Source organism: Thermobia domestica, chromosome 2 (genome assembly GCF_964235325.1).
Source record: "Thermobia domestica chromosome 2, izTheDome1.hap1.1, whole genome shotgun sequence".
NCBI classification, from domain to species: domain Eukaryota; kingdom Metazoa; phylum Arthropoda; class Insecta; order Zygentoma; family Lepismatidae; genus Thermobia; species Thermobia domestica.
In genome coordinates this window covers 315,187,342-315,201,302 of record NC_137455.1, presented here as the reverse complement: position 1 = coordinate 315,201,302, position 13,961 = coordinate 315,187,342, and the positions used below count along the sequence as shown (strand labels likewise).

Sequence of the window (13,961 nt, the reverse complement as noted above, 5' to 3'; positions counted from 1 at the left end):
GATGACACCAAGATCGTTATGACTAGCAGAATGTGTGATAGGGGAATCGTTGATATGGTATGTGGAGGGAACAGGAGACTTTTTCAAAGTAATAGTAATACTGTCACATTTCTTACTGTTGAGTTTCAAGTGCCACATTTCACACCAGCCTGTAAGGTAATTTATGTCTTCCTGTAGAGCAATTGTGTCATGGAGACACGATATTTCTCTGTATAACTTACAATCGTCAGCAAAAAGCAGAAGGCCACTAGGTTGAGCTGATAAGTGCGTGTAGAGATCATCCATATACAGGACAAACAGTAGAGGCCCAAGTACACTCCCCTGAGGCACCCCTGAGATCACGGGTTGGGGGTTAGAAGTCGCCCCTGAAAGAACAACTCTCTGTTTACGGTCCTTCAAGTAGCTTGTGATTAGAGAGAGAAATTTGCCATGTACATTAAATCTATTGGAGAGTTTATGAAGAAGATGAATGTGACTGACAGAATCAAAGGCCTTCGAGAGATCAAAGTAGATAACATCTAATTGAGTATTGTTATTCATACATTTGACTGCACAGGAAAGAAGAGTACTTAAGTTTGAGAGACTTGAGCTTTTCGGTAGAAAGCCGTGCTGAGAACTATGGATGTAAGGTGAGGTGAATTTAAGTAGCCTGTCTTTAATTATTTTTTCGCAGATAATTGATATTACAGAAAGAAGAGATATTGGCCTATAGGAGGATACATGATCTTTAAGTCCTGATTTATATATTGGGGTCACGTGAGCCAGTTTCCAACTGGTGGGATAATACCCTTCCTTGAAGCATCTATTGAATAAGATAGATAGAGGAACCGCAATAACTGAAGCAGTTTTGTTGAGAAAGAGAGGACTAATTTTATCAGGTCCAAGTGATCTATGTGGAGATAACGATAGAAAGAGAGCCAGAACTTCGCCCGGGGTGGTAGAGAGAATGGATAAGGTGTCCGAACACATGGGATGGAGAGGGGGGAGATGGGTTGTAGAGGAAAGGGAAGTAAATGTTTTGCAGAAGTAGTTATTAAAGAGGTCTGGTCTTTGATCATCGCTCGCTTCAGTATTTTCATCTTGAATTGTTGCCGGTATGCCCGGAGATTTTGTTCTAGATTTAATTACAGACCAAAAGACTTTAGGGTTACTAACAGTAAAATCACCAATTGAGTCCATGTATTCAAAATATTTACGTCGCTGTACCTTCTTGGCAAGACTTCTAATTCTAGCAAAGTTTTTATATGTGTAGTCACTCGGATGTGATTTCCATAGAGTCCAGGCAAGCTTTTTGTTTTTAAGAAGGTCACGAAGTTCATTGTCGTACCAGACCGGAAACCTGTTCGATTTTGATGCTTTCACCGGCACAAAGTCCTTTATGGCTGAGTGGACAACGGATGTAAATAAGTCCACAGCGTCGTCAAGAGTTCCTACCTCTAACAAACACCAAGGAAACAGTTCAATAGCCCGGCAGATGTCACCCCAGGGGGATTTCTTCCATAGAAGTTGTGACCTACTTTTGAGGGCCTGGTTTGTAGTAGTGGAGGGGAGGAAATCGAAAGAAACATCCAAGGAATCGTGATCCGAGGGAAAAAGATTTCTGCATGGGACAACACAACGAGGTTCTAAGTTAGAAAGAATGTAGTCAAGATTGCTATTATTGCGGGTATTATGCATGTTATGTTGACCTAGACCAAGTCCATGAATAAAATTGTCCATGAAATAACTGTCGTTTCCATCTTTAGCGACTCCATGCTTGCTGTCCTGCCACGTGATGGAAAGGTTGAAATCACCCAATAGGATGGCGTCACCGTGTGACAGCGCATATAACAGTGAGTCATGGCAAGCTTCTAAGATGTGCTGGGGGGTGTTCTTGTGCGGCCTATAGAAGCATCCAATAAACACAGAACGACGCTTTGGAATAAATACTTCCACCCATATAAGTTCACAATCCCGTTCGAGATCCAGTCTTCTCTTGCTCTTCCACTTATTATTTACACAAATCATCACTCCACCTCCACGAGTTATGCGGTCTTTACGATAAATGGTGAAATTATTAGAAAAGCTAATTTCACTGTCGTTCACTGATTCATTCAGCCACGATTCGGTCACTGCGAAACAATCCAGTTCCCTTATCTCACCTAGGTTCAATGAGCACTCAAGTAATTTGTTTTTAATGCTACGAACATTTTGATAATATATATTGAAAGCATTAGTGTAATGTGGACAGGGTGGGCCAGGGTTTACGTGAATATCACCACAAAGGAGGAGAAAACAAACGAGAATGAGGCACTGTTTTTTTGCTTTTGACTCATACCTTGTCACAAAATCACTGGTAGTTCCTCCGTCACTGTTAGCAGTACCAGAGAGAGCACATGGCGGTCCTCTTGGTAGGAAGGCAGCAGCAATAAAATGAAATGATCTTCCACTACACTTCAGTCCATGTTTCATTGGCAATGCTTCATTTGGGAAAGTCACAGCACCGTTACTACATGAAGACAGTAGAGCACGCACATAAACACTACACATAACCACGAGAAAAAGATAAACAATAAGAGCACCACTTTGCATGGACTTCGAGCTTGACGCCATCTTTTTTTATATTGTAAAATACCAAAAAATAAAGATAATTAGATCTGACTGGTTATTGAAGTGTCTTAAGGACATATTGCATCTTATTATATGCATAGAGGCATGTATAAAGGTAACCACGAAAGTTTCTTTGTCTAAGTATGCGTTAAATTGGCCCTCACAACGTGAGCTTAATGCAAATGGAGATAAGCGAAAGTCAGTTGTTGCTGTGGATACATCCAACATACTACCTAGCTGTGACAGTTTAGTTACGCCGTAAACTTGAGTAAGGACAGAGTGAACATGGGAACTCCACAAAGGATCATAAGGACGTGTATGCTGTACGAGTTTAAACTGGGGTCAGCCGCCGTTGAAGCGGGGCAGTCAATAAGCCGGGCCTTTGGTGAGGGTGTCGTGACTACGCGAACAGTTCGTAGCAGTGGTTTAACAAGTCTAAGGATGGTGACGAAACACTCAAAGACGCATCAAGTGCCGCAAGACCAACACATGTACAAACAACACATGAAGATTTTCAGGCAGCAATTGAGGCGAACAGTAGCCAGACATGTGAGGAACTGGGACTACAATTCAGTGGAGAAACCATTTGGCAGCTCCTACATCAACTGGGTAAGCACTAAAAGCTGGGTCGATGGATCCGGTCGACAAGACAACACGAGCAGATACCTGTGTTACTTTGCTGTCTCGTCTGAGAAAGGGGCCATTTTTGGACAAGGTATTGACATGTCATGAGAAGTAGGTCATGTGCGAAGCTCCATGGTGCATCATTGATTAGCATCAAATGAACCGGTTCCGAAACCGCACTCCCGGGACATTGCACCGTCCGATTATCACCTGTTTCATTCCTTGGATGATCACCTTAGAGGACGCCAGTTCAAATACCTAGAAGAGGTGCAAAATGCACTTGATATCTTCTTCGCTTCACGGCCCAGCAAGTTCTACCACGATGGAATCCATGGCCTTCCAAAACGTTGGCAGAAGGTCGTCGATATTGTTGGAGACTATTTTTGATCATCGAGATACGTCTTAGGTGACATATTCATGTTCGAATTTGGTGAGTGGAAAAGCGACATAACTTTCTTGTTTACCTTTATAACCTTGTATTATTTTCATTTTCTCAAATTCTATGACTGCACTTAAGCACATTTCAATTATGCTCATTGGTGCAGATCTCTTTGACTACATGCATATCCAGCTGTAATGTTGTCGCTATTAAGAAGTCAAATAGCAAGACAAATTCCACATCTGATTGCTCCATGGCAATAGCCGTACACATATCTTATGTACCGTAATACCAAGTTTAGTGATGTGCAATCTACAACACAGGCATGGATAGTAATTGGATTGCGTGCACGCTCGCGTCTAATATATGTATAAATTGATGTGTTTTTGACTAGTCGATGATTCATGGAGTGGATCTTGTATTCGATTTGGTTACGAAACTGCAGGTTCTACATGAAGGCTGTATAAAATATGACAAAGTTCTACACTTCCTGACTGAACAAGGTGTCCACATTTTGCGTGTTTCTCTTGAATGCATGCTTACCTATTCTCACACTAATTAAACACATTACGGGACAACAGCTCGTAAACCAGATACCTCTCCCAGCTACAGCTAATGACGATTAGTAACTTGTTCCGGACTCATCCTTTTCCATCACTCAGAAGAATATCCAAGATTTAATCGTTTTTATACACTCTTCGTATTGCTTATATACGCGTCCGTACGTGTCGTTGTAGGCTTCCATACGACTAAGACATCTGGATTTTCCGCTAGGCTCTTATAGCTTTAACATACATTACACGAAGTAGCATGAGTAGTATTTTCGCCCTTTTGCCTTTTCAGCAATCTGTCTGATACATTTCAACCTGTTATAGTCTCTGCATCTTCATATTGTCATTAAGTATGTCAAGTAGTCTAGGAGTATCGGAAAGTTTCTAATAAACACCTGTTTATTTTATAGATTAGAAAAGGAAATTCACTGAAAGAATGACAAATAAGTTTGTTGTTTTCATATCTTCTCATTATTTTTAAAACAGAAAATGAATCAATCAATTACAACCTCCCTATTATAGGAGGCCTATTATAGACTATACATAGGTAAAGAGGAGTTAGCAACGGCAAATGAATTGATTCATTAATAGATATAGGTGGGGTGTTTGAAGCTTGACCATATAAGGAATTAATCGCTTGTGATAATACAACATAATCTCTTTTTCATATGATGTTGTGCGGCTTTTGAGGAGTGAACATGGCATTGTCTGGAAAGACTCTAACACGATCTTTTCGTTAAAAGAAATTTCTTGGCCTTAAAATTCTCTTCTTCCAACCACTTAGTGTTACTAATTTGTTCTTTAACTCTTCTATGTAACACTATCTAATTGAGTTTCTTTAACTGAAGAACTAACTTTAATGCAACACCCTATAAATACAAAGCAAGTAACTCTTTCGTTTTCTCACGACTGAAGAAATACCAAGTGATTAAATAACATAAAGAAACGATCGACATCTTGGATTACACGTCTGTAATATTATTTAAATGAGGAATATTAAAAGATAGCCCAGAACCATTTTAAGACGTTTTCTGTATTGTCTGTATAAGTATTCTTGTCACATTTAGTTTCTGGTATAAAGTTCTACCAGTCAATTTAATTACTTAATTTAATTAACTACTAACTAACTTACTAACTCTATGGCCTATGGAACCCGGAGGTTCAATGGCGCGTTCACAAAAGCTCTCCACTGAGTTCTATCCTTAGCTAACTGCATCCAGTTACTACTTTGTGTTCCAATCTCTGCGCGATCCATCTTAATATTGTCCTCCCATCTGCGCCTAGGTCTTCCTAATGGTCGTTTTCCGATTGGTCTTCCAGTCAAGACTTTGAAAGAGGTTCTACTTTCCTCCATTCCAGCTACATGACCCCCCCATCTAAGCCTCCTAGACTTGATGACCCTCATAATGTTGGGTAAACCATATAAATTATGTAGTTCCTTGTTATGAAGTTTCCGCTATTCCCCATTCCCGTTCCTCTTGGGTCCGAATATTCGTCTCAGAATCTTGTTCTCAAATACTTTCAGTCTATGTTCTTCCCTCTGAGTAAGCGACCATATTTCGCTACCATATAGAACAACAGGCATGATTATCGTTTTATATATTTTAAGCTTCAAATTCCTGTACAGAATTCACGACGACAAGAGACTATGAACCGAATAATAACACGAATTCCCTGCTTTTAGTCGGCATTTAATTTCTTTTGTGAATATGATTTTCGTCTGTTAATATTGATCCTAGATATTTGAAACTATCCACTTTATCAAAAGTATTATTTAATATTTTAATGCATCCATAATTTGCCGTATTACTGTCCCGACGCACTTCCATGTATTTAGTTTTCTCTGCATTTACTTCTAAACCCATGTCCCTGCAAGCGTTTAATAAGATCTCTGCATTTCTTTCTATTGTTCTCCTATCATCCCTCCTATCATTAACTACTAATTTCTTAATTACTTAATTTAATATATTTAAGAGAAAAGAAGGGAAAACACGTACTGTAGCACGTGACTAAATTTTCTAAGTTCACTTTTTGTCAGTAAAAAGCGTCCAGTAGGAAAATGTTCAATTTAATCAGTTCAAATTGTGTCCGACGCCTCTGCATTGATAAAGTAGTAGGTAGAGCAATTAACCAAAGAGTGTTTTGTTTTTTCTCCCGCAACATTTTTTTATTGTAAAAGTCTTCTTATATACAATTATGACACGCAAAATCACGCTCATTGTGGTCCCAAGATGAACACAAGGTTTTCTATGTAGTTTGCCTGGATAAAATGTGTCCCAAGGCCCAGACCGCCAATGGAAGGGTACTACAAAGCTCCAGGCAACTTAAATGATTATGGTTAGAGACTCTCAGCGCTCCAGGCAAATAAAGAGAACTTGAGGTCCCACAGAACTCCAGGTAAGCTAAGTAGGCAGGAAAACCACAAAGCTTCAGGCAAGCAAAGAGAGGGCTTATGACTTCACGGATTTTCAGAAAGCCAAGTGAACAGAATACTTCTGAGCTCCAGGCAAACAAAGAGACTTGGGTTAGGTTAAATCTCTTAGAACTCCGGGTAAGCTAACAGAGGGGATGACAGCTGAACTTATGGCGATGGATATTTTGCAGTGTTTTTATACCCTCTTATGAACAGCGGCGGTGCTAATGTTGCTCTTGTCACATATTCTGGCAATCATAAGGGTACCTGTCGTCTGCTTGCTAGTAGTAGTACTTGTAAAGAAGCATGTGCTGATCTTTTCAAAGTACGTGTAGAATATAACAATATACTACCATTTCCGTTTCAATAATGTTCAGAAAATATCACACGAAAAAAACCAAAGTCCTTCAAATGCTATACGTGCGACACCTCTACTTGTTTATTTTCCCTGAGAAGATTGTTTATTTATGTATGTATATATGAAGAAAAACGCACTGCTGAGAGCAATATTGTCACTATTGTTCCGTTCCAATTAACTCTGACCTTCAAATAATTAACAGTCTCACATACAGTTTTAACTTGACTCATATATTCCTGTCCATGATATACCCCTAATATTAGCTAACATACTCCTTGCAGTGACACACATATTCCTCACAGTGACCCACATATTTCCTGTATTTTTGTTAAAATATTGTTCGATTTTTTCGAATTATGATTTATTGATTAGTTAAGTTTCAACATAAGAATTAAAGTTTTGAGTATTATACATAAAGTACTGCTAACCATAACACGCTTGAAAGGATTAAGATATAGTTTCTATTCTCTTAGAGGAAGCCGATGAATATCTTAAGTGGACGGAAAGAAAGGTAATTAGTGATGAAGAATGTTCTCAATACTGGGATATGCCAACTTCAGGAGTTTGTGCTAAAGGTCCAGCTGAGGATGGTGGATGCGTTGTAAGTATTATGAAGATTTAATAATAAACAATTCATTAAACTACTCGTAGCACTCTTGCTCAAGAAAATGTAACGTTCATCACAATAAACACAAAAACTTGCAGTTAATCATATTCTGTGCCAGAAATGATCAAAACAAATAAGACTAGTCCGTTGCTGTAGTTGCAGATTCGTCTGATTTCTAGGTTCGAAGCACAAAACCCTCAGCAACCAGGTAAGATGATATATTTCGCACTATAGAGCATCCTGTGTATCACGTGAGACATTGTGTATCATATCATATGATACGGCTGATATTTGGTGCAGCATTGAACGACTCACGTAAGCCAGACTCGAGCTCCATAGCCGTGAAGGGGTGTTGCTATACTAAGTATTAGCAGTACGGAAATTTAACAGGTTCGGCTTGACAGAAGTACGAGACGTTAAACTGCCTGCGGTAGAAAAGCCTGCGAAATAAGATAAAGAAGAAAAGCGTTGCCCAAAAATGTTAGCTATCACTCTTGGGCTGATATCTAAAAACCAATACTGATTGAACAGGAACTCGAACAGTGGCAATTTATTTAGGAAACCGAACGCCAAAGAGTAATCATGGAAATTCGACAATTGAGAGGCTGTATGTAATCTATTCAATTGTTGTGCTTTGGAATGTTTATTTGATATCTAACACGAGCACTAAGCATAGTGAGGATTTTCGGCAATTGGCCACCAAGCAAAAGTTCAAGAGACATTAACAATCCATAATAGCTTCATGGATTTCAGCAAACTAACATGGAATATGTCGTTCTGGATCATTGAAAATTAAATGAAATCTTTCAGTTTAACGTTCCATATTATTCTCTTTAGACTGAGAGACGATGATTAAGGCAAGTAAATGATGATTGAAGAATTGGTGGAATGAGAAATATGGAGGAAGATGGAGTACCCCGAGAAAACCCACGAACACGATATTGTCCACCACCAACTTACTTGGCCGGGAATCGGACCAAGGACCCAAAGCACCAGAGATAAGCGCTCTACCACTCAGCCACCATATCCACCTTCTGAATCGTTGATTTCTTATCCTGAAATGGAATTACGGGTGGCGTCGTTAAGTGTCTGTTCGAAAAGCTCTATACCCGTAGATATAGGTAAGGTATTGAGAAGATTAAACTTACTGATTTCACGAAATATTGGCCAATCAGCACGCTTTAAGATAAACATGATGTGAAATACTAGTAAGTAGACGCTCTAAAGGAAACCATCACTGTCAAATGCATCTGGATGGTTCACCAAGACAGGGAAGTCGCAATAGGAACACTGGGCAAGTAGAAATCACAAAAGAATAAGTAGTAGTTCAGTAATAAAGCTAGTAGGACTATCCTCATTAAGGACCAGTATCCCACTCCTGTCAGGGAACTTAGTTAACTAACTCCCACGATCAAAAGTTCATATGCATACTGTCAAGAAATGGTACATATAGTTCATTGACATTGGTGGCTCAAGTTGGTTATAAAATTTAATGAGATCTGCAACGGAAAACGTTTAAAATATCAAAGCTTAAGGCGAATCTTTACTCGTGAATTAGTCAGTATGTCCTTCATTGTATCAGGTGACTTGCATGAAATTGTAGATGGCTAGGAAACAGGTGGAAATTATAGTTTCCCAGTGAGACGATGTGGTCGTTCAGAGACAACGACGAATATATTATTTTAGTTTCATAACATTGAAAAAATGAAATGAAATGAAATCTTTAAGTTCCACGTCCCACGGTTATGCCGGCTAGGCTAAAGGAGACGGTGATGATGAGTAATGAATGGAATGGTGGAATGAAGAAAGTGGGAGGAAACGGGAGAACCCCGAGAAAACTCACGCACACGGTGTTTGTCCACCACAAAGTTCACTTGGCGGGGGCTGGGATCGAACCCGGAACCCCAAGCACCAGAGGTGAACGCTCTACTACTGAGCCACCGCGGCCCCTCATAACAATGATTTGTAGCGAGTAACAATGAGGCTTGTTGCCTTAAAACCAGCCTTACAGACAATTATTGAAGATTTGGACTATCCGCTGGACAAGATCGTGATTGATGTTTTTGGTTCAACTCTCTTAGATCCTACAAACTCTGAGTGAAAATGTCAGTTGACTAGGTTGCAATTTGTACAAGAAAGGTAGCTACCACAGATGCATACGGAACATATAGCAATATAGTAAAAGCATCCTTAATACAAACTTTCGCATCAACAACGGATACCTATCCAGAAGCTACAGGCTCTCCGATATATTTCTCCATCTGGAAGACTAGACAGAATCAAGACCAATGGTAATGATTTTCTTTGAACACTAGACATTAATCGTTCTGCAAAGCTCATTACCATGACTTTCCGATTAGCATATGCAGGGTTCGTCGGACTATTAGGGTATCCAAAGTACTGGCAAGGAAAAGAAACGGGAATTAATGGTGCACATTTATATGAAAATATCCAGTGTTCTTCAGTTCACCGAAAGGTAAGCAGATTGAAGTTAGAATCAGTAACTTCACTGTAAACAGCTCACTAGATTTCTTATTTTGATTCAAGCCTCCTTTGTAACATAATCAGATAATTATGTATTGATATTCTCTTCCACTTTGGAGATCTCAATATAAACTTACTTCTCAACTAGCATTCAGTAAATAGAAGGTTCTGCTGAAACGCGAAATGGAGCTGGTAAAGTATACTCTAATTTCAGTAACTTATCAGATTTTTCTGATCATTCTATGAAAAGAATAATGTAAGAATTCATAATTTTCGGAAATTTTTAACTTATACAATGATATATGTAGTAACAAAAAGGTTAACTGCTTAATAAACCTAGAGCTCCCTCATGGCTAAGCGGTTAGCGGACGCGCCTTTGGCGTGGGAGACCCCAGTTTGATTCCCGGCAGGAGCTCATGTGGTTCGGATTCCACGGTAATCAGTAGGTCCACGTCTCATATAGCCTCGCTTCTGCAAGGGACGCTAAACTAAAATCAACTCAACTTAATAGATCACTATGTATTAGTCAGATTGTTAGCATTATCAGTATGTTGGACTACACAAATAGCGATACTTGTCTTTTGTAAAACCTGTACATTAGGTTAAAGTTCACTCTAATTCTCCTTAGATTTATGGTTCTTGCGAGAGGGAAAAATTAATGATTTTTCATCATTTATAATACATTGCAAATTTAAATTATGTGCGGTCTTTGAAACAACACGCTGGAGCGTTCTCGAGGACAACTAATACTACTTAACTTGCAAACCCACAGGTACGTCTTTAGACTAGCCGTAAGATTATCTTCAGGCCGATATGATTCAGGGGAATAGGGGTGTACTAAAACAGCATTCTAGTGTACATAAATACGTCACCCAGATAAAACAAACAGCAAGTAATTCAGAAAACTGGGTTTTAACTGATACAGACACTATGTCTTGGCGGCCATTTTGAATATGGTGACCCACATGAACAATATTTTGCCACAACGCTGTTCAGCATTTGATGATGTATCGAAGGAGATATCACTCGACCAATCTTTCCATCTAAAATGTCGAATTTGTACACTGCACCCCCAGGAAGGGCGGCCCTTTGTGGCACGACGAGAAAACCATTCGATGTGTCCCCTTAGCATTTCCTATTTTAGTGTTTGTTTGGTTCATTTATGTGTAACCATTTTCGAGATATTTCCATGGAAAGATTAAAATCTGCCACCGTGTATTACATATATATATATATATATATATATATATATATATATATAGTCTGTGTTTGAGTGTGTGTGTGTGTATGTATGTGTACATTGGGATAGTGCACATCTAAAACAGCAAGATAAAATCTCTCAGCAATCTGCCGCAAGTGTGGCACAAATATTCGTAACTGAGCGAGCAGGTAAAAACATGCAGATGAACGGTGACAAATTCGTGATAAATGAATCAGATACTTTAGCTCCGATTCCTTTCTTATTGTTAAGGTCGGACTTAGGTAAACTTTGAGGTTGAACATTAGAGACAAAATTTACAGATCGTCCAGAACTTTACACATAGTTTCTTAAACGTCCTCCATTTTGTGAACTTCTTCCCTCTAAAATAATGTGCAAATGTTTCGAAAGAGGTGAGTCTGATGGACCGAATAGTCTCATAGTGCAAGTTGCGTAGCTTTCGCTCTTCCAACATGGAATTTATCACGTTGTCATGAAGCAATAAAATTACCTTTATTCCTTATCAAAATAGGCTGCTTCGCGTGTTGTTTTTTGTGGTTTCCATCCACGTATACACGACACTTCTTAGCATTAAGTGTTATACCACCTTCCAATACAGAATAATGAATAATACTATTACCAGCCCACCGAATAGTCCCTATTGCTTTCCCAACAGAAAAGCCGGTTTTACTGTAAGTGTTAGAGCATTCATTTGATGAAATTGTATAACACAAATTGAAAACGTTATAGTTAGAAGACACTAAGTTTGTAGTATTCTTAGCATTTTCTAATGTTTTTAATTTTTTTAAAAGAATAATTATTAGCTAGTTCTCTCCTCATTTTATTTTTAAAATTTTCATTTTATTTTACAATTTTAATGTTAATTCTATGAATAAATCGGCATTAAAATAATGAGCAAGAGAGTGAGGTATTTATTTATGTAATATTGTCCGTAATGCGAAGTGATAATGATTCAAGATATTAATTAATAGAAGTAAAACATATACGAATCAGCAACAAACAAGATGAACTAGGGAGTTTAACATCGTACATTACTTACACATTATACGTGCAATAATGTACAAAGGAACACCAGGAGGAACATTTTGGAGCTGAAACACTTATTTTATGTTCTGATCTTAATGAAAATAAGTGATATACTATTTAGAAAAAATTGTATTGGCAATTATAGGTCATGGATAATTCAGATAAACTGCTATACCTTACATTGTCAAAGGATTTTACAGGGGCAAATCAGCAACGCAACTAGACTAGTTGTCGCCCGGGGAAAGAACTCGCCTTAGAGCCTCCCCCTGACTAACCAAACCAAAACGCTCCCCGACTACACTTGATATTGACATCACAGAGTAATTATTTTGCTACATTTTTCTTGAAGTGGTAAAGCTTGATTTCAATATTGCAGTACATAATTTAAATTTTACAACTAAATAGTATTTGAATGTCAAATAATCTAAGAGTAGCATGCTTGACGTATTTTTATAGTGTTATCGTACTAACTGCAAATCACATTTTTTTTTTCGAATTATATCTCTATGTGCATATGTGTGGAATGAATCAACAGCCTATTACTTGAGAATAGAATATTTAATTATGACAAACAGTCAAGCTGTTGTCTCGAGTATTATACTCGGACATTTTGCAATATCTTAGAACGATCTAAGTTCAATGGAACCACCAAAAGCTGAAACTAAAATTTAACTTTGGGGCTCTTTTGGATGCAAAGGTTTTTACAATATCCTCAAAAGATAGCTTTGAAGCTAACTTATGCTCTATGGATATGATTCTAAAGTTGGTGAGTCGATGTTGTCCTGTTAAGTTTCTGAGGTACTTGTTTATGATCTTTAGTTTGCTAAATCTCCTGTTCTTAAACCCAGTTTTGCACCCCCTAATACGGCGCACGAGACACAAGCCACCTTTGCTCCTCCCTTTAGGAACGTCACTGGGTCAAATGTTTGAAGACAGAATGAGAGTTCTTGAGAATGTGTGCTGTTATGTAATCCTATTTTCTTTTAATTTTAAAAGCTTACGTTAAACTTTTAATATTAACTGTTAATTTATGATAAATGCTTAAGTTCTCTTTCATGCAGACAAATAGCTATCGTGAAAAATTAAATTTAAAGCTCTAACGTACCTTGTATTCCTATACTTTCCATGATGTAGATCTCTATGCTTCTCTTCAACATCTACTAAAAGAGTTGTGTAATAGACATTTAGTATCAGCATATAAATTTGAAGTTTTCAGTACTACTAAATATCAAAAGAAGTCTATAGGTATTTGAAATTTTGAGGACTTTTCTTAACACAAAATCAAAAATACTTGTAAATATATATTTGCAGGGAGACAGTGGTGGTCCTCTCCTAGTGAATGAAGGAGATAGATATATTCAAATTGGAGTTTACGCCTGGTATGATGGGAACTGTCCTCCAGTTGCACCTCAGGGCTATATGCGCCTTACTAATTACCTGGACTGGATATCAAACACAACAGGAATACAAGAGTAAAGGAGTGCATTACACCGGACATAATATTACAGCATATTAATATTCTTGTTAAATCAAATGAATAAAGAAACATTTTAATTTACTTCATAGTAGAAAATGAATTATTAATATTTCACTTCAAGGAGCAAAATCTTCATACGAGAGTCACTACGAAAGTTTTGAGATGTGAAATAACTTACATACTTGAAATCAATTTAACACATTTTCTCAAAGTATTCACCATTACACTGTACAC

The 13,961-nt window shown here is 38.0% G+C and overlaps 1 protein-coding gene across 1 annotated transcript; it reads left to right on the top strand.

Moving 5' to 3' along the window:
- The first annotated feature begins 1,801 nt into the window (after positions 1 to 1,801).
- Positions 1,802 to 13,726, top strand: LOC145679488 (serine protease 3-like). The gene is made up of 3 exons (XM_081750067.1): positions 1,802 to 1,832; positions 7,388 to 7,515; positions 13,562 to 13,726. The coding sequence occupies exons 1-3, from the start codon at positions 1,802 to 1,804 to the stop codon at positions 13,724 to 13,726; spliced, it is 324 nt and encodes a 107-aa protein (XP_081606193.1).
- Positions 13,727 to 13,961: the final 235 nt, after the last annotated feature.